Source organism: Bufo bufo, chromosome 4 (assembly GCF_905171765.1).
Source record: "Bufo bufo chromosome 4, aBufBuf1.1, whole genome shotgun sequence".
Lineage (NCBI taxonomy): Eukaryota > Metazoa > Chordata > Amphibia > Anura > Bufonidae > Bufo > Bufo bufo.
Window position 1 is genome coordinate 125,382,474 of NC_053392.1, and position 26,426 is coordinate 125,408,899.

The window sequence follows — 26,426 nt, forward strand, 5'->3', positions numbered from 1 at the left end:
CAACATATTTGCCAGGTTGCGGTCAGAACTCCACCGGTTCCCATTATAGTTAATGGGGCCAGACAACAACGCTGTAGCTTCGGGCAATGCCCGATGTACAAGTGATAGTGTGAAAGTAGCCTAAGAACAAATATATAAAAAGGCTCAGGAAGAGCTTCTTCTCTCGGGCGGTCTAAATACAGAACAATATATACTGAAATAAGGACTTAAAAAAGATAAAAACAAGAAATAGGTCCCTTTTATTGTCACGATCAGTGTGGGGGAAAAACTCCACACTAAACACAGGAGGGAAGGGGAATAGTAACTGGGCCTGGAAACTAGGGAAGGAACAGGTCACCTCCTAAACAACCCTAATCCAGGTCCTAACTACCTATCAATATGAACAGACCTTGAAGGTAGGAATATTCATATGCTGTATACCTAGGCCCTTATATCCCTATAAGGCCCTGGAATGAGGTTAGGACCAGAGACAACCCATTCCTCCCCAGATGGACGAATGGAAGTCTCTGTCTCAGACCCAGATACAAACAATAGGGAATATAACAAACACAAAACAATAAGAACAGACAAGACTTATCTGAAAGTAGAAAACTGGCAACTCCAGAAGCACTACAGCGTACAACTGACCAGCCAGTTAGAAAGCAGGAAGAAAATCTATAAACTGCACCTCCAAGAGTGTGAAGCGGCTACTTATAGGAAAAGTAAATTACCAACAAGTGTAACACCCCAGAGTTGTGTTACGAAACTCTTTTACCCCGCTACAATCTGTTCAGAGTATTTGTCTTGTCATCTTGTGTAATTTCACATAATATTCTCTCAAATGTGCATTGAAAGCCTTGTTACATGTATATTGCTGTAATTTCTATGTTCACCAGAAGGTGGCAGCAATATTCAGCAAGGACTTAGTTCAGTTTAGTGTCTCTAGGCTGGAATAGTACATTCCAGTTTAGCTCCCCCCTCTGTGAGCAGAAGTGGGCTGCACCCACATCATGCCTCATGGGTGGAGAAGGAAGTTTAAGTCAGTGTGCCAGCCACCCCTGCTAGGGGAAGGCTGTGCATGTAGGAGCTCCCAGATATAGGGAACCAAAGCCAGGATCTTGTCTCGGCTGAGACATTGATCATAATCCCCAGCCTGAGCCCTTCAGCCTCAGCTGGTAGAAGCAAGGAGACAACTCCAGAATTCCAGGAAGAAGCATACCCTGTGAAGCGAACTGTGAGTCAAAGTCCAGAGACCCAGGAGAAGCCATATTCCTCCTCAGCTAGTCAGTCCCCAGACAGCAGAAGATAGATTGCAGAAGCCAAATTCCTGCCACATTACAGAGCTACAAAGCAGACGTCCCTTTCCTGCAAAGCTCCAGGTACATGATAGAGCAGAAGATACTGTATATTCCTGCCACACATTGCCAATACCTGCTGGGACCAAAGACTAATGCTGTACCTTGCTTGGATGAAAGCTACAACCAGTAAAGACAAGTTTGAACTTTACCCAAGGTCTGGATCTCAATTTCTGCTGCAAATTCCTCTATTACTCCTACTAGCACCACACTCATTTTATTGCAAGTGAGCCAGGATCCAGGAGTCCAGCCGTACCCAGGTAGGAGACACCATTATCACTACCATACAGAGACATTACACCACTCTGGCATTCCTAACCGTGTACGTGAGTTACAACACCTTAAAGGGCCCTGTGACAGTATCCTGCGCACGCTGCAATTGGCGTCATGAACAAAACTATAGACTATTATACCCATATCCTGACCCACTGCATAATTTGGCCCTCCGTGTAACTTTACCCACGGTCCGGCTCATTGCACAAGCAACACCTGAAGGAAGGGGTGTGGCATTCACCAAAACACAGACACAATAAGATCCACAGTGAACTTATCAATTTAACCCACGAGTTGCCAGTCTCTCTGATCACCTGGTACCTGCCAAGGGAACGTCCGTGACATTTATACTATAATATGTTTACAGTTTACCTGTCTCTGCAATGACGTGAATAACTACGTGTGTAAATCATTTGTATTGTTTTATATATACATAGGGAGTCATTTATTAAAAAATATACTCCACTTTTGTTGCAAAGGTTTTTTGCGGCAAACTCTGTGCCTTTTTCCTGTGTACGCCACGGTTTTTTCTCCAGTTCCGAGAAAAGGGGGCGTGATGTGGGTGGGGAAGGGGCAGGCCGGTAGGTCCGTCTGGATCCTCATCATTTTCTACGCTTGTTTTTTGCGTAGAAAATGACTTAAATCTACGCAAGCAAGTGAGCTGGTGTAGATTTAAGCGAGCCGCACGGCCTCAGGTAAAGTGCCTTAGTTATGTAGATGACGGCCCCTCTACATAACTAAGGCGCATCAAGCGGTGGCGGACATGGACTAAGACCGGTGTCTAAATTGCTGGTCTTAGTAAATGTCACCCATAATGTGTATATGTTTTTATTGCATATTGTTGCACTGAGTATATGAAAAATAAAAACTTGAACTTGAACATGCATACTCAGCTGAGCTGAGCATGCCTGTGTATAGGGGTGCTGGAAGGAATAACTGTCAAGGGTTCGGCGAAGAGCTATGTATGGCCAGGCTAAGTTTGGCTCTTTTAATTACTTTTTTTTATTTTTTATCTCAAATACCCATTTTATGGCCAGTGTTATATTTATAAGTCAGATACTGATATAAACACATTGGGCTCTGTTCACATAACATTAAAGGGGTTATCCAATGTCTCCAACAGCCGTCCCATCTGCCGGGCCCCTCACATGGAATATACTTACCCCACTCCTCACCTCCTGCGCCGGACCTGGTCCCCGCACCGCCGCTGCTGCTTCTCCCTGTACACGGATGAAAACATCCAGTGTCGAGGGGGAGCAGACAATGGCAGGCGGGGTCGGGACAAGCCTCTCTAGCGTCACCCTTGATGCTAGGGAGGCTTGTCCCCATCCCTGCCTGCCATTGGCTGCTCCCCCCCCCCCGACACAAGATGTTTTCATCCGTGTACAGGGAGAAGCAGCAGCAGCGGTGCAGGGACTAGGAGCAGTGCGGGGAGTGGGAGTGGGGTAAGTATATTACCTGTGAGGGGCCCGGCACATGGGGGGGGGGGTGGCTGTTGAAGACATTGGATAACTCCTTTGGTGTAAGAACATTAGAGGGGTATTCCCATCTGGGACATTGATGGCATATCGCTAAGATCAATGTCAGAGCAGGTCACCAGAACTGCGCCCCTGAAGTGAATGAGTGTACACCACACATGCAGTGCACCCGCTCCTATTTGACATATCCTAGTGATATGTCATCAATGTCTCAGATGGGTCCAAGCTGTAACTGAAAAGAATCTGTCTTCAGTCTTCAGTGCTTTACTGAGTGCTGAAGACGCCAGTGTGTAACAAGTCAGCAGTGATAGGGCATATGCACATAGTCAGGGATTGGGGTAGTGATAAGAAACCCCTGTATGTTACACATGGACGTCTTCAGTACTCAGTAAAACACTAGAGACTGAAGACAGACCCTCCTTAGCAACACTGTGAGTGCTTTTGTAAGAAGATTAAATATAAACCAAAACAGTCACACTTTACGTTTTAGGGCTCTTTCACACGAGCGTGTCCCTTGCGGGAATCACACTCCGTGTGAGAGAGGGCTCGTGAAGTCTGGACTGCAGAAGTGCACGGTATTATCATGATTGATTATGCTGTGTGCCTCCTCCTGACCTTTCTGTATTGGAATCAGACTGACAGCTTGATCATGATAATGGCGCGCACTTCTGTAGTCCAGACCACACAATACCTTTCTCACACGGAGTGTGATTCCCGCAAAGGACACGCTCGGGTGAAAGAGCTCTTATGCTAGAAGGAGCTTCTAGGTTATATGCCAAACACATGCATAGAGATCTATACACCTTACCAAAGCCAAAAGAGAATCTTTTTGGCCTCCAATGAACTGTTTGTTATGCATAAGTATACCTTTTTGTGGTATAGAATGGCTTAGTAGACTATACTATTCCATTAAAAAAAAATGTAATATATGTTTTTACAAATGGAAGCCTATTAGACCTGTATGCCTGTACAGGAGATATATGGAGATCCCCCAATATACTGTAGACTCTAAAGTGATGTGAAGAAAACATTACCGAGACTACATGATGATAATTGCTAAAAATCACAATAAAAATCACAACAACCTGTATAGGATCCTCCATCAAATCAGAAAAGTCTCCTATTTTATAGACTGTCTGTGAGTTTAGATGCAATTGGCAAGCCTGCTCCAAACCAGAGGGACACTTAATTGTTACCATGAAGACTCAGCACCGGTTTAAAGTCTAAGAAAGAATATTTCGTACAGACATTTTCCACAAATGCACAAAAACAGTCAGCATCTCCTCAAGATATTAGAGGGTCTGGGCTAAAAAGTTAAAATAAGCACCCCATTTACTCAGTTTAAAACATTCACCACATTTCACTCCAAAAATTTGAAGATATGGACTGTTAAAATTATTTATATGTTTTCTTAAAAGGGTTAACTGTAGATGGGTCAAAAATATCAGACTTGGTCATTTATTACTCAGGTGTGAGTGGCTTATCTGTTGGTACCTATCAAAATCTGATCTTCACAACATGTTTGTGGAAGTGTAACATGGCAAGAATAAAGCAGATGTCTGAGAACCTCAGAAGAAGAGTTTTTGATGCTCTTCAGGCTGGAAATGGTTACAAAACAATCTCTAAAGAGTCTGGACTCCAAAAATCCACACTCAAACAGATTGTGTACAAATGGGAAAAAAATCAAGACCATATTTGGTTGACCAACAAAGATCATGCCAAGAGCAAGGCATGTAATAGTCTATGAGGTAAAGGAACCCAAGGTACCCTCTAGGCAACTGAAGGCCTTTCTCACATTAGCTAATAGTAATGTTCATGAGTCCATCGGGAGCAAACTGAATAACAACGGTGTGAATGGCAGGGTTGTGAGGAGAAAGCCACTGCTCTCCAAAAAGAACATTGCTGCCCATCTGCAGTTTGCTAAAGATCACCTGGACAAGCCAGAAGGCTATTGTAAGAATGTTTTGAAACCAAAATAGAAAAATATCACATTACAGCATAAAAACCTCATTATCTGTGATTCACAGTGGTGGTAATATCATAGTTTGGGCCTGTTTCATTGTATCTGGGCTCTTGCTTCTTTGCCATTGTTTGGACCTGTGAATCAAAGCAGCCATGGAGGGGCTGGCCACAGAAATTAGTGGAGCTGGTGTGCAACAAGAGCAATGGTGACACCCTCATTGCTCCAAAGTCAATAGTCCGGCCTCAGGTTAGATCATAAATATCAGATCATAGGAGTCTTAGTCCTGACACTCCCACTGCTAAACCTAAGGGGCAAGGGCTGGGTACTCTTCAATTTTTTTTTACCTGCATGCGTCTCCATTCTTGCGGCAGTGCAATGTACTTACAGCTCTTTGTTCCATTCAGCACGGCTACAATCTAGATGCCGTGAAAACACTGAAGAGGACTCAGCGCTCGCATGATGCCGCAGCCCCTTCAAACAGCTGTGGGTGCTGGTAGTCGGACCCCCAGCGATCTGATATTGGTGACCTATCCTGAATATAGGTCTTTAATATCTGTAGCCCTTTAATTTATGGTAAAAACTCTAGTATCGCCATATGCATTGCGTCACATTTATGTATTTTAGACACTTGGCTCTATATGGGAGCATGGCTTAGCGAGAACTGGTGAAGCTCTCCATACACATCAGATCGTCAGCGGGTCTCATAGATGGGTCTATGTCTACAGGGTGGGCCATTTATATGGATACACCTTAATAAAATGGGAATGGTTGGTGATATTAACTTCCTGTTTGTGGCACATTAGTATATGTGAGGGGGGAAACTTTTCAAGATGGGTGGTGACCATGGCGGCCATTTTGAAGTCGGCCATTTGGAATCCAACTTTTGTTTTTTCAATAGGAAGAGGGTCATGTGACACATCAAACTTATTGGGTATTTCACACGAAAAACAATGGTGTGCTTGGTTTTAACATAACTTTATTCTTTCATGAGTTATTTACAAGTTTCTCTTTGTTTACAGCCATTGACATGTCGCCGAGGTTAACACGTGAGGAGCGGATAGAAATTGTGTTGATGTCTGGTGAACGCAGTAACCGGGTCATTGCAGCAGATTTCAATACAAGACACCCTACGAGACCACCCATCTCCCATGCTACAGTTAGCAAACTGCTTGCTAAGTTTTGTGAAACTGGTTCAGTGTTAGATTTGCCAAAATGTGGGCGCATGAAATCTGTCTCTAATGAAGAAACATCAGTGGCTGTCCTAGCTTCATTCAGCAAGAGCCCACAGCGTAGCACTCGCCGCATGTCACTGGAGAGTGGCATTAGTCGAACATCCCTTCAGCGGATATTAGCTACTCACAAATGGCACCCTTACAAACTCCAGCTACTGCAGCATCTCAACGAGGATGACCCAGATCGGCGCACTGAATTTGCAGAATGGGCAAAACAAAAATTGGAACAGGACCCTCAGTTTACGCAGAAGATTTTGTTCAGTGATGAGGCAAACTTTTATGTGAATGGTGAAGTTAACAAACAAAACCACCGCTATTGGTCTGACACTAACCCACATTGGATAGATTCTCCAAGACTGTTGGAACAAAAGAATTGATGGTATGGTGTGGTATATGGGGTACAAAGATAGTGGGGCCATTCTTCATCAATGGAAACCTCAAGGCCACTGGATATGCGAAATTGCTACATGATGATGTGTTTCCCTCTTTATGCACTAAAGCTGGCACGTTCCCTGAGTTTTTCCAGCAAGATGGTGCACCCACCACCACATTATGGGTTTCAGGTCCGAGCATTCCTAGATGAACAGTTTCCTCAAAAGTGGATTGGTCATCGTGGGCCAGTTGAATGGCCCCCAAGGTCTCTCGATCTGACCCCCTTAGACTTTTATCTTTGGGGTCATCTGAAGGCAATTGTCTATGCTGTGAAGATACGAGATGTGCAGCACCTGAAACTACGGATACTGGAAGCCTGTGCTAGCATTTCTCCTGCGGTGTTGCTATCAGTGTGTGAAGAGTGGGAAAAGAGGGTTGCATTGACAATCCAACACAATGGGCAGCACATTGAACACATTTTATAAGTGGTCAGAAACTTGTAAATAACTCATGAAAGAATAAAGTTACGTTAAAACCAAGCACACCATTGTTTTTCTTGTGAAATTCCCAATAAGTTTGATGTGTCACATGACCCTCTTCCTATTGAAAAAACAAAAGTTGGATTCAAAATGGCCGACTTCAAAATGGCCGCCATGGTCACCACCCATCTTGAAAAGTTTCCCCCCTCACATATACTAATGTGCCACAAACAGGAAGTTAATATCACCAACCATTCCCATTTTATTAAGGTGTATCCATATAAATGGCCCACCCTGTATATTTATACTGCAGCTAGGACTTTGATAGCAAGGCACTAGGAAGCCTGCTCACATATCGACGCTCTCGCAGATTGTGGCTTTAGTAAATCAATACATGCTGTATGAGGTTATTTAGCTGATTCTTTGAAATCCAGGACAAAGATACGTGACCGACGGTCTATATGTACTGGAAGTAAATGTGCTCGCCCTTTATCTGACTTGATTTAAAGGTTGGAACACCAATGCTATGTCTGTTTTGGAAATATGCACCTTATGGAGATATACACTTGTTCGTCATCACTTTATATTCCATTATTGGCGATGTCGCTGTCTTGTTGTTTTTTTCCTCCCTGCTTTTCCCTTCTGTACCTTTTCCCTACTGGTCCAATACTCTGTTTTTTCTTATGTAACCTGTAGCACCACACGTGGCATTTTTGAACTACCTCGTATGGATAACGTGGTTCCATATTTTTGCCTCGCTATGGCATCTTTCCTTTTCTTTGGTAGTTTTTTATTTATGTATGTACTGTGCTGGATATTGGTCATGAGTGATGCCTTTATATCAATGAACTGTGTTTTCCTGTTAAAATATTCAATAAAATGTATACTTAAAGGGGTTGTGTCACTTCAGCAAGTGGCATATATCATGTAGAGAAAGTTAATACAAGGCACTTACTAATGTATAGTGGTTGTCCATATTGCTTCCTTTGCTGGCTGGATTCATTTTTCCAGCACATTATAAACTACTCGTTTCCATGGTTATGACCACCCTGAAATTCATCAGCAGTGGCTGTGCTTGCACACTAAAGAAAAAAGCACCAGCCTATGTGCCCTCCCACCTAAGGGTACTTTCACATTAGCGTTTTTCTTTTCCAGCATAGAGTTCCGTCCTAGGGGCTCAAATCCGGAAAAGAACTGATCAGTTTTATCCCCATGCATTCTGAATGGAGAGTAATCCGTTCAGGATGCATCAGGAATGGATGTCTTCAGTTCAGTCTTTTTGACTGATCAGGACGGAGATAATACCGCAGCATGCTACGGTTTTATCTCCGGCCCAAAAAACTGAAGACTTGCCTGAATGCATGGAAGTCATTAAGTGAGTAAATAGATACATAAAAAATACATAAAAGACACATAAAATTAAATAAATATATGGGTAGATAATAAAAGGGGGGCATGAAAACACATATCTGTCCTCCCTAAAGGAACTGCCAATGATAATGCTATAAGTGGAGTCACACTCCCCCCCCCCTCCCCCAATAACCTAATTCAAGTTCCCCATAATATTAATGTTTTGCCCTCATACCATAATTCTGCATTCCCTATTATTTCATGTATATAATTAGGGTTAATAGTACAGAGTGAGATAGTGTCCAACACACATAATAACACTTTCACTACATATATCCACCCATATATTTATTTAATTTTATGTATCTTTTATGTATTTTTTATGTATCTATTTACTCACTTAATGACTTCCATCAATTGTGCTCCCAGGGAGTTCATGTATTTTATCTATGCCAAAAATAGGGAACTAAGTAGAGACTTATTTATTATATATTTTTAATAATATATTTGATTGCCATGGTTGCAATCCCAATATGCTTTTATTTTTGGTAGACATGTCTATCTCTTTTATATATCTGGTGCCCTATAATAGTTTAACTCTTTCAGCATGGCCACACACCGTCCATAAGAACTTTAATCATCTATTTTATACTTACCCCCACTATATATAAGTAGCCGGTATTTAGCAATTAATTGCACATCAGGGCCAGAAGCTCTAATATTGGCATGTATATGAATCCCCCCATCGTCTGAGAAATAAGGGTCCCGAACCTCGTATGGCCACTGCACCAGTTGGTGCAGAGAACAGGAATCGAGGTGAACTCCAGCGCTGCACAGGGTGACTGTGTGAGCTGCGAGGATCTGAGTTTGGAGATCGTGCAGCGCTGGTGATTCACAGGATCGCCGCATGTAGTGTGTGTCCAGAGATCCTGCAGCGCTGGTGACTCACAGGATCGCCGCATGCAGTGTGTGTCCAGAGATCCTGCAGCGCTGGTGATTCACAGGATCGCCGCATGTAGTGTGTGTCCAGAGATCCTGCAGCGCTGTTGACTCACAGGATCGCCGCATGCAGTGTGTGTCCAGAGATCCTGCAGCGCTGGTGATTCACAGGATCGCCGCATGTAGTGTGTGTCCAGAGATCCTGCAGCGCTGTTGACTCACAGGATCGTCGCATGTAGTGTGTGCCCAGAGATCCTGCAGCGCTGTTGACTCACAGGATCGCCGCATGTAGTGTGTGCCCAGAGATCCTGCAGCGCTGTTGACTCACAGGATCGCCGCATGCAGTGTGTGTCCAGAGATCCTGCAGCGCTGGTGATTCACAGGATCGCCGCATGTAGTGTGTGTCCAGAGATCCTGCAGCGCTATTGACTCACAGGATCGCCGCATGTAGTGTGTGCCCAGAGATCCTGCAACGCTGTTGACTCACAGGATCGCCGCATGTAGTGTGTGCCCAGAGATTCTTCAGCGCTGGTGATTCACAGGATCGCCGCATGTAGTGTGTGTCCAGAGATCCTGCAGCGCTGTTGACTCACAGGATCGCCGCATGTAGTGTGTGTCCAGAGATCCTGCAACGCTGTTGACTCACAGGATCGCCGCATGTAGTGTGTGCCCAGAGATTCTTCAGCGCTGGTGATTCACAGGATCGCCGCATGTAGTGTGTGTCCAGAGATCCTGCAGCGCTGGTGATTCACAGGTTCGCCGCATGTAGTGTGTGTCCAGAGATCCTGCAGCACTGTTGACTCACAGGATCGCCGCATGTAGTGTGTGCCCAGAGATCCTGCAACGCTGTTGACTCACAGGATCGCCGCATGTAGTGTGTGCCCAGAGATTCTTCAGCGCTGGTGATTCACAGGATCGCCGCATGTAGTGTGTGTCCAGAGATCCTGCAGCGCTGTTGACTCACAGGATCGCCGCATGTAGTGTGTGTCCAGAGATCCTGCAGCGCTGTTGACTCATAGGATCGTGCACAGAGAGGGCATGGAGATGAGAATGGCTCCGGCTCTGTGTGAGAGAACGGTGTGCGCTGCGATATTATGGAGAAGCCAGCGCTGTGAAGAATTTCTCATTATTAATAAATGTATCATCTTAATCCATGTATCAAGTTCTAATATGGAGCGCTCGATCTAGCGCTATTGAAGTTTGCACACTACACTGCGTGCAGAATTATTAGGCAAATGAGTATTTTGACCACATCATCCTCTTTATGCATGTTGTCTTACTCCAAGCTGTATAGGCTCGAAAGCCTACTACCAATTAAGCATATTAGGTGATGTGCATCTCTGTAATGAGAAGGGGTGTGGTCTAATGACATCAACACCCTATATTAGGTGTGCATAATTATTAGGCAACTTTCTTTCCTTTGGCAAAATGGGTCAAAAGAAGGACTTGACAGGCTCAGAAAAGTCAAAAATAGTGAGATATCTTGCAGAGGGATGCAGCACTCTTAAAATTGCAAAGCTTCTGAAGCGTGATCATCGAACAATCAAGCGTTTCATTCAAAATAGTCAACAGGGTCGCAAGAAGCGTGTGGAAAAACCAAGGCGCAAAATAACTGCCCATGAACTGAGAAAAGTCAAGCGTGCAGCTGCCAAGATGCCACTTGCCACCAGTTTGGCCATATTTCAGAGCTGCAACATCACTGGAGTGCCCAAAAACACAAGGTGTGCAATACTCAGAGACATGGCCAAGGTAAGAAAGGCTGAAAGACGACCACCACTGAACAAGACACACAAGCTGAAACGTCAAGACTGGGCCAAGAAATATCTCAAGACTGATTTTTCTAAGGTTTTATGGACTGATGAAATGAGAGTGAGTCTTGATGGGCCAGATGGATGGGCCCGTGGCTGGATTGGTAAAGGGCAGAGAGCTCCAGTCCGACTCAGACGCCAGCAAGGTGGAGGTGGAGTACTGGTTTGGGCTGGTATTATCAAAGATGAGCTTGTGGGGCCTTTTCGGGTTGAGGATGGAGTCAAGCTCAACTCCCAGTCCTACTGCCAGTTTCTGGAAGACACCTTCTTCAAGCAGTGGTACAGGAAGAAGTCTGCATCCTTCAAGAAAAACATGATTTTCATGCAGGACAATGCTCCATCACACGCGTCCAAGTACTCCACAGCGTGGCTGGCAAGAAAGGGTATAAAAGAAGAAAATCTAATGACATGGCCTCCTTGTTCACCTGATCTGAACCCCATTGAGAACCTGTGGTCCATCATCAAATGTGAGATTTACAAGGAGGGAAAACAGTACACCTCTCTGAACAGTGTCTGGGAGGCTGTGGTTGCTGCTGCACGCAATGTTGATGGTGAACAGATCAAAACACTGACAGAATCCATGGATGGCAGGCTTTTGAGTGTCCTTGCAAAGAAAGGTGGCTATATTGGTCACTGATTTGTTTTTGTTTTGTTTTTGAATGTCAGAAATGTATATTTGTGAATGTTGAGATGTTATATTGGTTTCACTGGTAAAAATAAATAATTGAAATGGGTATATATTTGTTTTTTGTTAAGTTGCCTAATAATTATGCACAGTAATAGTCACCTGCACACACAGATATCCCCCTAAAATAGCTAAAACTAAAAACAAACTAAAAACTACTTCCAAAAATATTCAGCTTTGATATTAATAAGTTTTTTGGGTTCATTGAGAACATGGTTGTTGTTCAATAATAAAATTAATCCTCAAAAATACAACTTGCCTAATAATTCTGCACTCCCTGTATACAATGTATCCCCCGATGTGTCATACTAGATACTAATGTGTGTCTCTTTTATCTTTTAATTAATGCAATTGAAAGCTATTGAATGACTCTGGTAATGAGGTCAACAAGCTAGTAGCTTCATTATACTAAACACGCCCGCTCCTACCTCTGAACCTCCCCCAGATTAACCCGCCAAAATAGTGTTTTAAATACCCCTATAGCAAGTGACTTTGTATTCTGTAAATTGTCCTGACGAAGGGGGCGCTTCGCCCTTGAAACGCGTTGACTTGAACTCAATTAAATAATATTACTAATCTCAAGGATTGATCTATATGCCAGCAGCGCCGGAAAGTGGCCTCACACTTTTATGATTTTCTGCATACAAACTTTCCTGGAACTATCGAGACAGTAAGAGGCCCAGGCAGCAGCATGGCATTCCCTGATGCTGGTGGGGATAGATACCAGCTAAGGCATATACAGCATCCGGTAAGCGAAATATGCACCATAATACTATTATTTATAAGGCGGTACCACACATGAGGCGCTGTGTTTTTTTGTCTTTTTCTTGTCATTGACTATAATGGGGACGGGGGCGGAGCTCCGGCGCAGTACGGCAGTTCGCGGTGAGAGGCCGCTGGACTAAAAAGTCGGACATGCAGGACATTTAGTCCGGCGGCCTTTCGCCGTGCACTGCTGTGCTGCACCGGAGCTCCGCCCCCGTCCCCATTATAGTCAATGGGGATGGAGCGGCGGTCCGGCGGCACGGCAAAATAGCGGAAGGACGGATCCGACAGGGTGAACAGCCTGTCGGATCCGTCCTGCTGCAAGTGTGAAAGTAGCCTTAGTGCTTTCAAAATTCCGCTATGCAAGATCTGTCCTTCCGGTCTGCGCATGCGCAGAGCGGTAAAAATGTGAAAGAAATATATAACGGATCCGTTTCTCCGGATGACAAACAAAGAGACGGATCCGTTCTTGCAATGCATTTGTAAGACGGATCTGCATCCAGATCCGTCTACAAATGCTTTCCGTTTGCATGCAGATTGCCGGATTGCTCTGCCGCAAGTGTGAAAGTACCCTAAGGTGGCTCTTGTTCCTATAGTGTGCAAGCACGTCCACCTCTGCTGGATTGCAAGGTGGTTGTAACCATGGATACGAGCAGTGTAAAATGTGATGAAAAAATGAATCCAGCCAGCAAAGGAGGCAATATAGATAATAACAATACATTAGTAAGTGCCTTGTATTAACTTTCTCTACATGATACATGCCATGTGTTGAAGTGAGACAACAAAAAATTGTCGGCATGTTTATTCAGAAAATGTTGGGTCTCGGCCACAATACTGTTCACAGAGGATCAGTAAGGCCTCATGCAGACGACCGTGTTTTGGGTCCAGATCCAAGCCGCAGTTTTTGCACTCCATGTGCTGTCCGCATCCGTTGCTCCGTTCCAAGGCCCCGCCAAAAAAATATAGCCTGTCCTATTCTTGTCCGTTTTGCGGACAAGAATAGGCATTTCTACAATGGGCCGCCCGTTCCGCAAATTGCGGAAGGCACACGGCGGCTTCCGTTTTTTGCGGACCGCAAAAAACGGCACGGTCGTGTGCATGTAGCCTAAATGTGTTTCAGGAGTTTTTAGCAGTATTTTTTTTTTTATTATTTTACCGCTCTTCTCCACAATAGGGGTTGAATCTCAAAGGCACCTCTTTTGGTCTGTAATGGCTTATCTGCCGCCACAGCCTAATGGGAAATGTATACAAGTCAGTACTAGTCACGTTTATGTGGTAGTGTAGTTGAATATATATACACACACACACACACACACTTTGAACTATTTACAAGGGTCATTATTGCGTGACACATAAAATACATATGATACAAGCTTATCAAGCAGCTCTGACCCTAACAAGCATTGTGCGGGCTACTCCAGCAGATGTTCCCACATTTTCAGACACAGGGCAAACGAGCTGCGGGCTTCGACAGCAACCAAAATATCTCCGTTCTGTCTCCACCAAATTCTCCTGCTCTACACAGCAGCTGCCGCTTGGGACAATAGCGGGCCCCATGATTGGTCCGTGTACCACGTGACGTCAGCGGCGGCCTCTCATTCACATGCAAATAAGGCAGGGTATATGGCGACTGTGAGCAGCCGCATTGTGACGTCACAAAGAGACCCATAGATCGTTGTATATAGTCACATGGACCGGGGGGAGAGGCAGGTGTGAGCGCTCGCCCTGTACACGCACTGCTCACCTAGTATCTGCACCTAGTCACCATGGACCGGGCGGACAGGCAGGTGAGCGACCTTCAGCACTTACTACACGGACCGTATACGTACCTCCGCTAGGCCTCGTCGTGTGCCTGATCCTCCGGGGGTGGAGCTGATACATGGTGACTGTTCTCGCCTGTATACCGTGTGATATGTACACAGGATGCCGGTCCTGGGAAGTGTCGGTACATGTTTCTGGTGGTACTACTTCTTGTATGTCTCTATGGTATCAGTGCCCTGATGGGTGTAGTAGTCAGGCTGGCTGGTGGAGATCACAGGCTTTGGTCTATTCCAGCAGGACAGTGGGTCACCCTGTGTCATGCCTCCTATTGCTTATATCTTGTGTGTGATGGTAGTGTTTGCATCTAGCTGATGAGGGTTGTAGTTACCTCTATACATGTTGACAGCTCCTGTACTCTGCGATATTACACTACAGGCTGCTCCTCCTGTACTCTGCGATATTACACTACAGGCTGCTCCTCCTGTACTCTGCGATATTACACTACAGGCTGCTCCTCCTGTACTCTGCGATATTACACTACAGGCTGCTCCTCCTGTACTCTGCGATATTACACTACAGGCTGCTCCTCCTGTACTCTGCGATATTACACTACAGGCTGCGTCTCCTGTACTCTGCGATATTACACTACAGGCTGCTCCTCCTGTACTCTGCGATATTACACTACAGGCTGCTCCTCCTGTACTCTGCGATATTACACTACAGGCTGCTCCTCCTGTACTCTGCGATATTACACTACAGGCTGCGTCTCCTGTACTCTGCGATATTACACTACAGGCTGCTCCTCCTGTACTCTGCGATATTACACTACAGGCTGCTCCTCCTGTACTCTGCGATATTACACTACAGGCTGCGCCTCCTGTACTCTGCGATATTACACTACAGGCTGCTCCTCCTGTACTCTGCGATATTACACTACAGGCTGCGTCTCCTGTACTCTGCGATATTACACTACAGGCTGCGTCTCCTGTACTCTGCGATATTACACTACAGGCTGCGCCTCCTGTACTCTGCGATATTACACTACAGGCTGTGTCTCCTGTACTCTGCGATATTACACTACAGGCTGCGTCTCCTGTACTCTGCGATATTACACTACAGGCTGCGTCTCCTGTACTCTGCGATATTACACTACAGGCTGCGTCTCCTGTACTCTGCGATATTACACTACAGGCTGCGCCTCCTGTACTCTGCGATATTACACTACAGGCTGCGTCTCCTGTACTCTGCGATATTACACTACAGGCTGCTCCTCCTGTACTCTGCGATATTACACTACAGGCTGCGCCTCCTGTACTCTGCGATATTACACTACAGGCTGCGTCTCCTGTACTCTGCGATATTACACTACAGGCTGCTCCTCCTGTACTCTGCGATATTACACTACAGGCCGCGCCTCCTGTACTCTGCGATATTACACTACAGGCTGCTCCTCCTGTACTCTGCGATATTACACTACAGGCTGCTCCTCCTGTACTCTGAGATATTACACTACAGGATGCGCCTCCTGTACTCTGCGATATTACACTACAGGCTGCTCCTCCTGTACTCTGCGATATTACACTACAGGCTGCGCCTCCTGTACTCTGCGATATTACACTACAGGCTGCTCCTCCTGTACTCTGCGATATTACACTACAGGCTGCGTCTCCTGTACTCTGCGATATTACACTACAGGCTGCGTCTCCTGTACTCTGCGATATTACACTACAGGCTGCGCCTCCTGTACTCTGCGATATTACACTACAGGCTGCGTCTCCTGTACTCTGCGATATTACACTACAGGCTGCGTCTCCTGTACTCTGCGATATTACACTACAGGCTGCGTCTCCTGTACTCTGCGATATTACACTACAGGCTGCGTCTCCTGTACTCTGCGATATTACACTACAGGCTGCTCCTCCTGTACTCTGCGATATTACACTACAGGCTGCGCCTCCTGTACTCTGCGATATTACACTACAGGCTGCGTCTCCTGTACTCTGCGATATTACACTACAGGCTGCTCCTCCTGTACTCTGCGATATTACACTACAGGCCGCGCCTCCTGTACTCTGCGATATTACACTACAGGCTGCTCCTCCTGTACTCTGCGATATTACACTACAGGCTGCTCCTCCTGTACTCTGAGATATTACACTACAGGCTGCGCCTCCTGTACTCTGCGATATTACACTACAGGCTGCTCCTCCTGTACTCTGCGATATTACACTACAGGCTGCGCCTCCTGTACTCTGCGATATTACACTACAGGCTGCTCCTCCTGTACTCTGCGATATTACACTACAGGCTGCTCCTCCTGTACTCTGCGATATTACACTACAGGCTGCGCCTCCTGTACTCTGCCATATTACACTACAGGCTGCGCCTCCTGTACTCTGCCATATTACACTACAGGCTGCGCCTCCTGTACTCTGCCATATTACACTACAGGCTGCTCCTCCTGTACTCTGCGATATTACACTACAGGCTGCTCCTCCTGTACTCTGCGATATTACACTACAGGCTGCGCCTCCTGTACTCTGCGATATTACACTACAGGCTGCGCCTCCTGTACTCTGCGATATTACACTACAGGCTGCGCCTCCTGTACTCTGCGATATTACACTACAGGCTGCTCCTCCTGTACTCTGCGATATTACACTACAGGCTGCTCCTCCTGTACTCTGCGATATTACACTACAGGCTGCGCCTCCTGTACTCTGCGATATTACACTACAGGCTGCGTCTCCTGTACTCTGCCATATTACACTACAGGCTGCGTCTCCTGTACTCTGCGATATTACACTACAGGCTGCGCCTCCTGTACTCTGCGATATTACACTACAGGCTGCGCCTCCTGTACTCTGCGATATTACACTACAGGCTGCGCCTCCTGTACTCTGCGATATTACACTACAGGCTGCGCCTCCTGTACTCTGCGATATTACACTACAGGCTGCTCCTCCTGTACTCTGCGATATTACACTACAGGCTGCTCCTCCTGTACTCTGCGATATTACACTACAGGCTGCGCCTCCTGTACTCTGCGATATTACACTACAGGCTGCGCCTCCTGTACTCTGCGATATTACACTACAGGCTGCGTCTCCTGTACTCTGCCATATTACACTACAGGCTGCGTCTCCTGTACTCTGCCATATTACACTACAGGCTGCGTCTCCTGTACTCTGCCATATTACACTACAGGCTGCGCCTCCTGTACTCTGCCATATTACACTACAGGCTGCGCCTCCTGTACTCTGCCATATTACACTACAGGCTGCGCCTCCTGTACTCTGCCATATTACACTACAGGCTGCGTCTCCTGTACTCTGCCATATTACACTACAGGCTGCGTCTCCTGTACTCTGCCATATTACACTACAGGCTGCGTCTCCTGTACTCTGCCATATTACACTACAGGCTGCGCCTCCTGTACTGAATGCTTCACTCCTACACAAACTCCATGCAGATGTTGTCCTTGGTCGGATTCAAACCTACGACGAGATTTATTTGATCTATTTTAAGACGGTGTTTGATGCCTTTTCTTTGAGGTTGTGAGACGGCAGTGTCTGCTGAGGTCATGGATGCTCATGGATCAATGTACCTCGCTTGAACTGTTTACGGTCGTGGCCAAAGGTTTTCAGACTGACACAAATATTGATTTGCTGCTCCATTGATTTTTAGATCATGTTATCAGATGTTTCTATGGTATGCTGAAGTACATTTATAAGCATTGTGTATGTTATTTTTTATATTTTTTTTTTCAACTTTTATTAACAAATCCGTCACGTTTATGCAAAGACTCAATATGTCCAGTGTTGACCCTTCTTTTTCAAGACTTCTTCAATTCCCCCTGGCATGCTGGATATCACCCCTTGGGACAAATCCTGACTGAATGCAACCCACTCTTGCTAATCAGTGCTTGGAGTTTATCACAATTTCTAGGTTTTTGTTGGTCTAGGACTGACCACAGGTTCTTAACGGGATTGAGATCTGAGGAGTTCCCATGGGCTCAAAATTTCAATGTTTTGTGCACTGAACCACTTAGTTAAGGGTCCATTTACACGTCCGTAGTATATTGCAGATCCGCAATACCCTCGGCCAGCACCCCCATATTTTTTTCGGGAGCTGCGGACCGGAAGATCAGGGCCGCACTCCAGAAATGCGGATGCGGACAGCACACTGTGTGCTGTCCGCATCCATTCCTGCCCCATAGAGAATGAATGGGTCCGCACCCGTTCCGCAATTTGCGGAACGGGTGCGGACACATTCACGGCTGTGTGAATGGACCCTAAGTCTGTTTCACATCTGCATTAAGTAGATCCGGCAAGCTTCAACGCAGATGTGATTGTGACATGGTGCTCCATGATGCTGGAAAAAGCATTGTTTGTCACCAAATTGCTCCTGGATATTTGGGAGAAGTTGCTTTTGGAGTATGTTTTAATGTCCTTCTTTATTCAGTGTTTTTTTTTTATTCTTAGACAAAATTGTGAGTGAGCCTCCTGAGACCATTCATGTCCGGGGTTGCTTCTCATCTGAGGAATGATGGAGCACCATGTCACAGGGCAAAAGTGATAAGTGAAGAAAACATTGACATTTTGGGTCCATGGCCAAGAAACTCCCCAGATCTCAATCCCCTTGAGAACCTGTAGTCCAGGCATGCTCAACCTGCAGCCCTCCAGCTCTTGCAAAACTACAACTCCCAGCCTGCCCGAACAGCCTACAGCAGGGCATTGTGGGAGTTGTAGTTTTACAACAGCTGGAGGGCTGCAGGTTGAGCATGCCTGACAGTGTAGTCAATCCTCAAAAAGTGGGTGGTCAAACAAAACATATAAATTGTGATAAACTCCAAGCACTGATTAGGTAAGAACGGGTTGCCATCAGTCACGATTTTGCCAGAAGCTGATATCCAGCATGCTAGGGCGAATTGTAGAAGTCTTGAAAAATAAAAGTCAACACGGGAAATACTGAGTCTTTGCATAAACTTGATGGATTTGTTAATAAAAGATGAAAAAAAAAAACATGAAATGCTTCGAATTGTACTTCAGTAAAACATCTGACAAAAAGATGTAAAAAAAACAACTTTGTGAAAACCAAAATTTGTCAGTTTAAAAACTTTTGGCCATGACTGTGTGTAGAGTAGGCTACATTTATATTGAATACCCCATAAAGAAGTGTAAGGGTACAGCCAGACAGTCAGGTTTCCTGATGCAGAAAATAGAGGTTGTATCTGTCCTTTTATACTTTCTCTCCTTTTATGATACACTCCTGATTTTGGCCTCCAAAACGGCATCAAGAAACCTGACAGTGTGGCCATACCCTAAGAGGAACTCAGAAATGGACAGTCATATTTGGGGTTGTAGAGACGACATGTAAGTGGAAGATTCTTTGTGCCGGGTGGATGAGCACTGATGTTGGTAGAATGATTCAGGACGATCAGCGATAAGACATTGATGGTACTTTGTCTGTGTAGACTTCTACAATTGTTGCGTTTTGCTTGAAGAAAGTACCACCGGTGGTTGGTTTATCGATTCTTGTGGAAAAGTATGCCATGTAGTTGCTTCCATTTTTCTTGCCAATAGAATTTAGGATCCTGGAGTCCTTTTCACCACTCATTTTATTTTCTTTGCAGACAAGGAAACCTCTTGTGGAGAAGAGGAGAAGGGCCAGGATTAATGAAAGTCTGCAGGAGCTTCGAGGAATCCTTGCTGACAATGAGGTGTGTATTTATGTGAAATATAATGACTGAGCAGATGTCAGACGACTGGCATCATACATCATTTGTAGAGTGAACAGAATATCTTACACTTAAGGCTACTTTCACACTAGCGTTCGGAGCGGGTCCGTCTGATGTTTCATCAGACAGATCCGCTCCTATAATGCAGACGTTTGCATCCGTTCAGAACGAATCCGTCTGCATTATTACTTAGAAAAATTTCTAAGTGTGAAAGTAGCCTGAACGGATCCGTCCAGACTTTACATTGAAAGTCAATGGGGGACGGATCCGCTTGAAGATTGAGCCATATAGTGTCATCTTCAAACGGATCTGTCCCCATTGACTTACATTATAACTCTGGACGGATCCGCTCGCCTCCGCACGGCCAGGCGGACACGCGAACGCTGCAAGCAGTGTTCAGGTGTCCGCTCACTGAGCGGAGCGGAGGCTGAACGCTGCCAGACTGATGCATTCTGAGCGGATCCGCATCCACTGAGAATGCATTAGGGCTGAACGGTTGCGTTCGGGGCTGCTTGTGAGCCCCTTCAAACGGAGCTCACGAGCGGACACCTGAACGCAGGTGTGAAAGTAGCCTAAAAAGACGCTAAATCCAAATATTGTCATTGTGGTCTTGGGTTAGGAGGAATCTTGTGGGTTTTACAGGCCCTTATACTGTATTTTGATATCTTCTCTCAATAGTTTCAATCAAAGATGGAGAATGCAGAAGTTCTTGAGCTGACAGTAAAGCGTGTCCAACGGATCCTTCAGGCGAGATCAGCCGGTGGGTATATATGTGCTATGACGCTTGAGCTTCCATAGCTATTACCTGTTTTGTGAACTTGAAGTGCCACTGTCTCTGCCCGATGGTTTTGGAGAAATGAAGTAAAATTTCTTTTAACTTTCTACAGAAACGGACCAGTTACAGCGTGAGGCCAGTGAACGATTTGCAGCAGGTTACATCCAGTGTATGCATGAAGTGCATACCTTCGTGTCCAGCTGTCCAGGCATTGATTCTGGCTTGGCTGCTGACTTGCTTAACCATTTGCTGGAGTCCATGCCTTTGAGTGAGGGAAGTCTTGAAGATCTGGTTTTGGATGTGCTTTTGGATTCCCCATCTTCTGATTCTTCGTGTGCTCTTAGCTTGTTAGGATCATCCTCTGATGACAGCTGCTCTGATGTGGATGATGTGGAGATTGGTAAAAGTGGGATGGAAACTGTGCAGGACAATGAGAGGACCCCGGATATTCAGCAGCCTCCAACCCCTTCCATGTGGAGACCATGGTGATGTGATCCATAATATTGGAAAGCAAAACACCTGGGTTATGGATTTCTGTCCAAGAAGACGAGAGCCAGTACATATTGCATCTATATATTTGGATGGTTCGCTCGATAACTCTTTATCTGTTGCAATGTGAAGAGGCACCATGTATTGTTTCAGCGACATGAATGTCTGTCTGTGATTCACCTAAACATTTCCTCCTGGACAAGGCCTCCTTTCCAGCTGAAATGGCAAGATCACAGTCCAGGATTAACAACGCAGGATACAACTTTGTAAAGATTCTCTGTAAACCAGCTTGGTGTGTGTCATACAGTTGTCCTTGTACAGATACTATTCATTATACTGCGCAGCAATCCTATCCCCTAGTCTGTCTCTCGCCGCTGTCAAGGCTAGCCGTCCTATTATAATTCCGACCACCCAACCCCAGCTTTTGGGTGCGAGACTCTAGAGCAGGGTTCCTCAACTCCAGTCCTCAGGGCCCACCTGCCAGCCATGTTTTCAGGATTTCCTTAGTATTCAGCTGGTAATATATAATTAGTGTCAGTGCGTCAGACCTTACCACAGGTATTCATTCTGAGGGATATTCTCATGACCGGTAGGTGGTCCCTGAGGACTGGAGTTAAGGAACACTGCTCGAGTCTAGAGGGATGCGGTTAAGTCACTTGTTGAAGAGAAGCTATATAGGTGTAATATAGATAGTGCTCGTTCTTGCTGCGTAGGCATAGTGGTAGTGCGTTTAACTCTAATCCCTAGGAGGGATGTCTAGTGTTTAAGTAACCTGAGGTTCTACCTTCAGTGAAGGAGACTAGAGGATTGTTTGGATACCGATTTGAAGGGTGCTATAGGAAACACTTTTTTTTTTGCAGGAATATGTGTATATTAGGATGGCATTGTTTGTAGTTATTTTTGCTTTTTTAGTGTATATAGATGAATTTTTAATGCTTTAGGGAGCAGGTGCCTGAATTTGTGTGATGCACTTGAACCAAATCCATGGTCCCCATTGTGTGCATCCATCTGGCAAGCACTTATTGTTTTTCTTTATACTTCTTATCCCACAACCTGATTCTATTATAATTTTTTTTTAATATATACATATATATATAAATATACTAAAAGTACTAGTGTGTTTGAGTAGTGCTACTGTGCATTAATTTCTCCTGAATAAATTAATGATCTTTTGATGTAAAAAAAATAAATAATTCTAGCTCTTTTCTTTTCTTGATTGGTTTTAAAGAGGACCTTTCATCTGTTTAGGCCTAGTCTAATTAGGGTCTTACCTTATAGGGCGGCCACCACTGAGCTCATTCTCCCTGGCTATGAGCGCTGCGCTCTGATTGGATGCGCTCACAGCCAGGGAGAAGAGAACCGCTCCAGTCTTCGCCTAGTATAACCAAGTCGGCTAATTAGAATATAAGGCGCCGAAATCAACGGGGACAACAGCGGACGAACTTTGGAAGAAGGAAAAAAAAAGAAAAGTGCGATGACATCAGTGGGGGCCGCCCTATAAGGTAAGACTAGGGTTAAACAGATGAAAGGTCCTCTTTAAAGATCTTTTGTCACTAATCTTGATTCGCATCACTAGTATAACACTATTCAATCACTTTTCATTTAGTGTACTGTTGTGCCATGTTTGAGTGTATATATTGTTGGGTTTCGCTCTGGTAGACAGGATTAGCGGACGCAGTACAGAGGCAACAACAAGTTCTTTGGATCAAAGAGTTCAGTGTTTTATTCACACTTTAGGCAAGTGACAAAACAAGCAGTCATAATCAAACAAACAAAAAGTCACCTTGCGGTGTTGGTGTTAATTCACACCATGCGGCAATTCTGCCTCAAAGAGTCCTTGACCATAGCAGCACCAACCTGTTTTCACGCCAAACAGGTAGCAAGCCTTCATCCAGACACAAGGCTCCCAGATCCCAACACAAAGACCTCGCTTCTGAGCCCACCTGCCTATTTAGGGATAGCCAGGTGCTGCCAAAACCCGGATCGGCATGTAAAATCCGGTCCGGTATTTGGCTGTAAATCATCCCAGCAGCACATGCTGGGGGGAAAATACCTGTTTTCCCAGACAAAATCACTGTGTCACATTCCCCCCCCCCCTTCTTTGTTCAAACCTGAGGGGGTGAACACACGCCAGACAGTGTACCCGGGACAGAGCATCCGCGTTTCCCTGTAACCGGCCTGCCCTGTGTTTCACCGAAAACTTAAAAGTTTTGTAGCGAGAAACCATCGTGTGACCCGGGCATTTCTGTCCTTGGCCTGGCTCATCTACTTGAGAGGGGAGTGGTCAGTCACTGGGCGGAATTTTCTCCTCAAAATATAATAGCGGAGAGATTCTAGTGCCCACTTGAGAGCCAGGCACTCTCTCTACTATATTATACTGTGTCTCGGCTGGGGTGAGCTAACGGCTGAGGAAGACAACGGGATGCTCCTCCCTGTTAACTTCCTGAGACAGCACCGAGGCCTACTTTGGAGGCATCGGTCTGTACTATAAACTCCCTTTTAAAGTCGGGCGTCACCAAAACCGGGGACCCGCACAGGGCTGACTATAAAGTGGAGAAAGCCTCTTCCACCCGATCATCCCAGCGAACCATCATTGACTTGTGTCCCTTCAAGAGTCTTGTCAAGGGCAGGGCTAGAGTAGCAAAGTGGGGAACAAACCTCATGTAATAGCCCACCATTCCCAGGAATGACTTTATTTGCCTAGTGGTGACGGGTCAGGCCAATTCTGTATCGCCTCTATTTTGTTCACTTGGGGTTTGATGACTCCAAGCCCAAAGACATACCCCAGGTACTTAGTCTCTTCTAACCCTATCGCACATTTTTGGGGGTTAGCGGTTAGGCCAGCTTTCCGAACGGAGTCCACTACAGCCTGCACTTTGGGTAGGTGACTTTCCCAGTCGGTACTGTGGATGACAATATCGTCCAGGTAAGCCGAAGTGTACCGACGATGTCCATTAGTCGCTGTAAAAGAAACGGGGGCGCCAATCCTGGCTGGGGGCTAGTTATCTGACAGGTCGGGCAAGACTTACAAAACTCTTCCACTTCTTTGAATATGCTGGGCCAGTAAAACCTCTGTAGAATACAATCCTGAGTTTTCTGCAGCCCCAGGTGACCCCCGAGAACATGTTGCTGGGCTAGAGCTAACACAAGTTTACGATAAGCCTTGGGGACCACCAACTGTTCAATAGGCTGACCCCATAGTTGTTTTACCTGATACAACATATCCTGATGAACATCTACTATTAACACATTTTCCCAGGTGCGGGATAGGGTTGGGTCCCGACGGGCGGTACCAAAATTATCCCCGGAGATATTGAGGTCTGCCAATTCAGGACCCGGTGGTAAGTCCTCCACGTCTTCCACCATCACACTTAGCGGGATTGTCTCCCCCTCTTCCACCGAAGTGGCGGTCACCCCTACTGCTGGCCCTTCGGTCTCAGGTTCCCAGGGTTCTGGTCTCCCCCCTGACCCGGACCACTCTGCTAGGGTTACCCCTGTCTCATGGGTATCAGTCACTCTCATAGCAGGCCACAGTGTCGTGAAGTCTCTCCCCATTATGAGTTCATAATGTAGATTTGTGGCGACAGACACTTCGTGGGTCCATCTACCGGCCACCGTACTTAGACACCAGCGCGGTGGGGTAGTCTTTAAAGTCTCTGTGGATGCACATCACCCCGACTTTCCGGCCAGTATACTCGGGATCGCACCAGGTTAGCCCTTACTAGGGTCACCAGACTCCCTGAGTCCTGCAGGGCCTCTGCCGGAGTGTCTCCCACTTCCACCTGGCACAAATGATCTAGAGACCCTGGGTACCTGTTGCACACAGCCTCCTGGCTTATAGCGACTGGCGGTAGCGATAGTTAGTGTCCATGCGCTCAAGCCGATGGGGACAGTCAGCCCTTACATGGCCAGGCTCCTGACACCGCCAGCAGACCATCGGAGCCGGGGCTGCTGTGGGTACACACCGGGCGGGTTTTATGAGCTCAAATCTCCAGCCTGGGGTGGAGATTTCCGGGGTTTGCCGACCCCCCCCCGACAGAACCCTCCTTTAGATTCTTGGTAGCTTCATAGCGTTCCACCATTTCAAGGGCATTGCCAAGAGACACCTGACCGATCCAATGCTGGAGGGTATGGCAAAGCCAAGCTCTACAGAACATATTGGCTAACATACGATCCAGCATAGCAGCGGGACTCAGCACGTCAGGCTGTAGCCATTTTTGCAAGAGGTGAAGTATGTTATAATACTGGGGTCTTGCAGGCTCAGCCGGGTTGAACCCCCACTGATTCACCCGCTGGGCCCGGACCAACACATTCACCCCCAGTCTTGCCAGAATCTCACCCTTGACTTTCTGGTAGTCGGCAGCTTGATCGTCCGTCAAGTCAAAATACACCCACTGGGAATCGTATGCCAGGAACGGAGCGACGACCTCAGCTCACTGGTCAAAGGGTAGCTTTTCCCTGATGGCCACTTTCTCGTACATCGCCAGGTAGGTTTCGATGTCGTCTGTGGGGTCATCTTAGAAATCGCGGCACAGACTGCTTTCCGGGCATCGTGGAAGCTCGGGGTTGCTCCTGCTGTCTGCAAAGCCATCACGTGTTGTAGCAGCAATTGGTTAGTCTCCTGCTGCTGCTTATTAGCCTCGCATTGCTGCAGGTTTGTCTCTCGCTGCTGCAGATTAGCCTCCATGAGGGCCTTCACAACAGCCTCCATTTTGTCGCGGGGCACTGGTTGTAATACAGCTGGTGTAATGTACGACATACAACAGTGCCTGAAAAATGCAGAAACCAAAAAAATTGGCGTTCACGCCAGCCTCACTGCTTATGCCCGCATTTTCCACCAATTGTGGGGTTTCGCTCTGGTAGATAGGATTAGTGGACGCAGCATAGAGGCAACAACAAGTTCTTTGGATTAAACAGTTCAGTGTTTTATTCACACTTTAGGCAAGTGACAAAACAAGCTGTCATATTCAAACAAAAAGTCAC

At 46.0% G+C, this 26,426-nt stretch overlaps 1 protein-coding gene and 1 long non-coding RNA gene across 3 annotated transcripts; both read left to right on the forward strand.

Moving 5' to 3' along the window:
• On the forward strand, positions 1-25,904 carry LOC120997650. Its single transcript, XR_005778206.1, has 4 exons — positions 1-95; positions 8,766-8,771; positions 12,956-12,970; positions 25,895-25,904. It is a non-coding gene; the product is annotated as an uncharacterized LOC120997650 (long non-coding RNA).
• Positions 14,266-22,620, forward strand: LOC120997648 (transcription cofactor HES-6-like). Of its 2 annotated transcripts, none has more exons than XM_040427841.1 (4): positions 14,266-14,465; positions 20,075-20,161; positions 20,858-20,939; positions 21,067-22,620. In XM_040427841.1, the coding sequence occupies exons 1-4, from the start codon at positions 14,445-14,447 to the stop codon at positions 21,441-21,443; spliced, it is 567 nt and encodes a 188-aa protein (XP_040283775.1). In that variant the 5' UTR covers positions 14,266-14,444; the 3' UTR covers positions 21,444-22,620. The 2 variants fall into 2 exon arrangements, with proteins under 2 accessions (XP_040283775.1, XP_040283774.1); XM_040427840.1 differs by lacking the exon at positions 14,266-14,465 and adding an exon at positions 14,525-14,651.
• Positions 25,905-26,426: the final 522 nt, after the last annotated feature.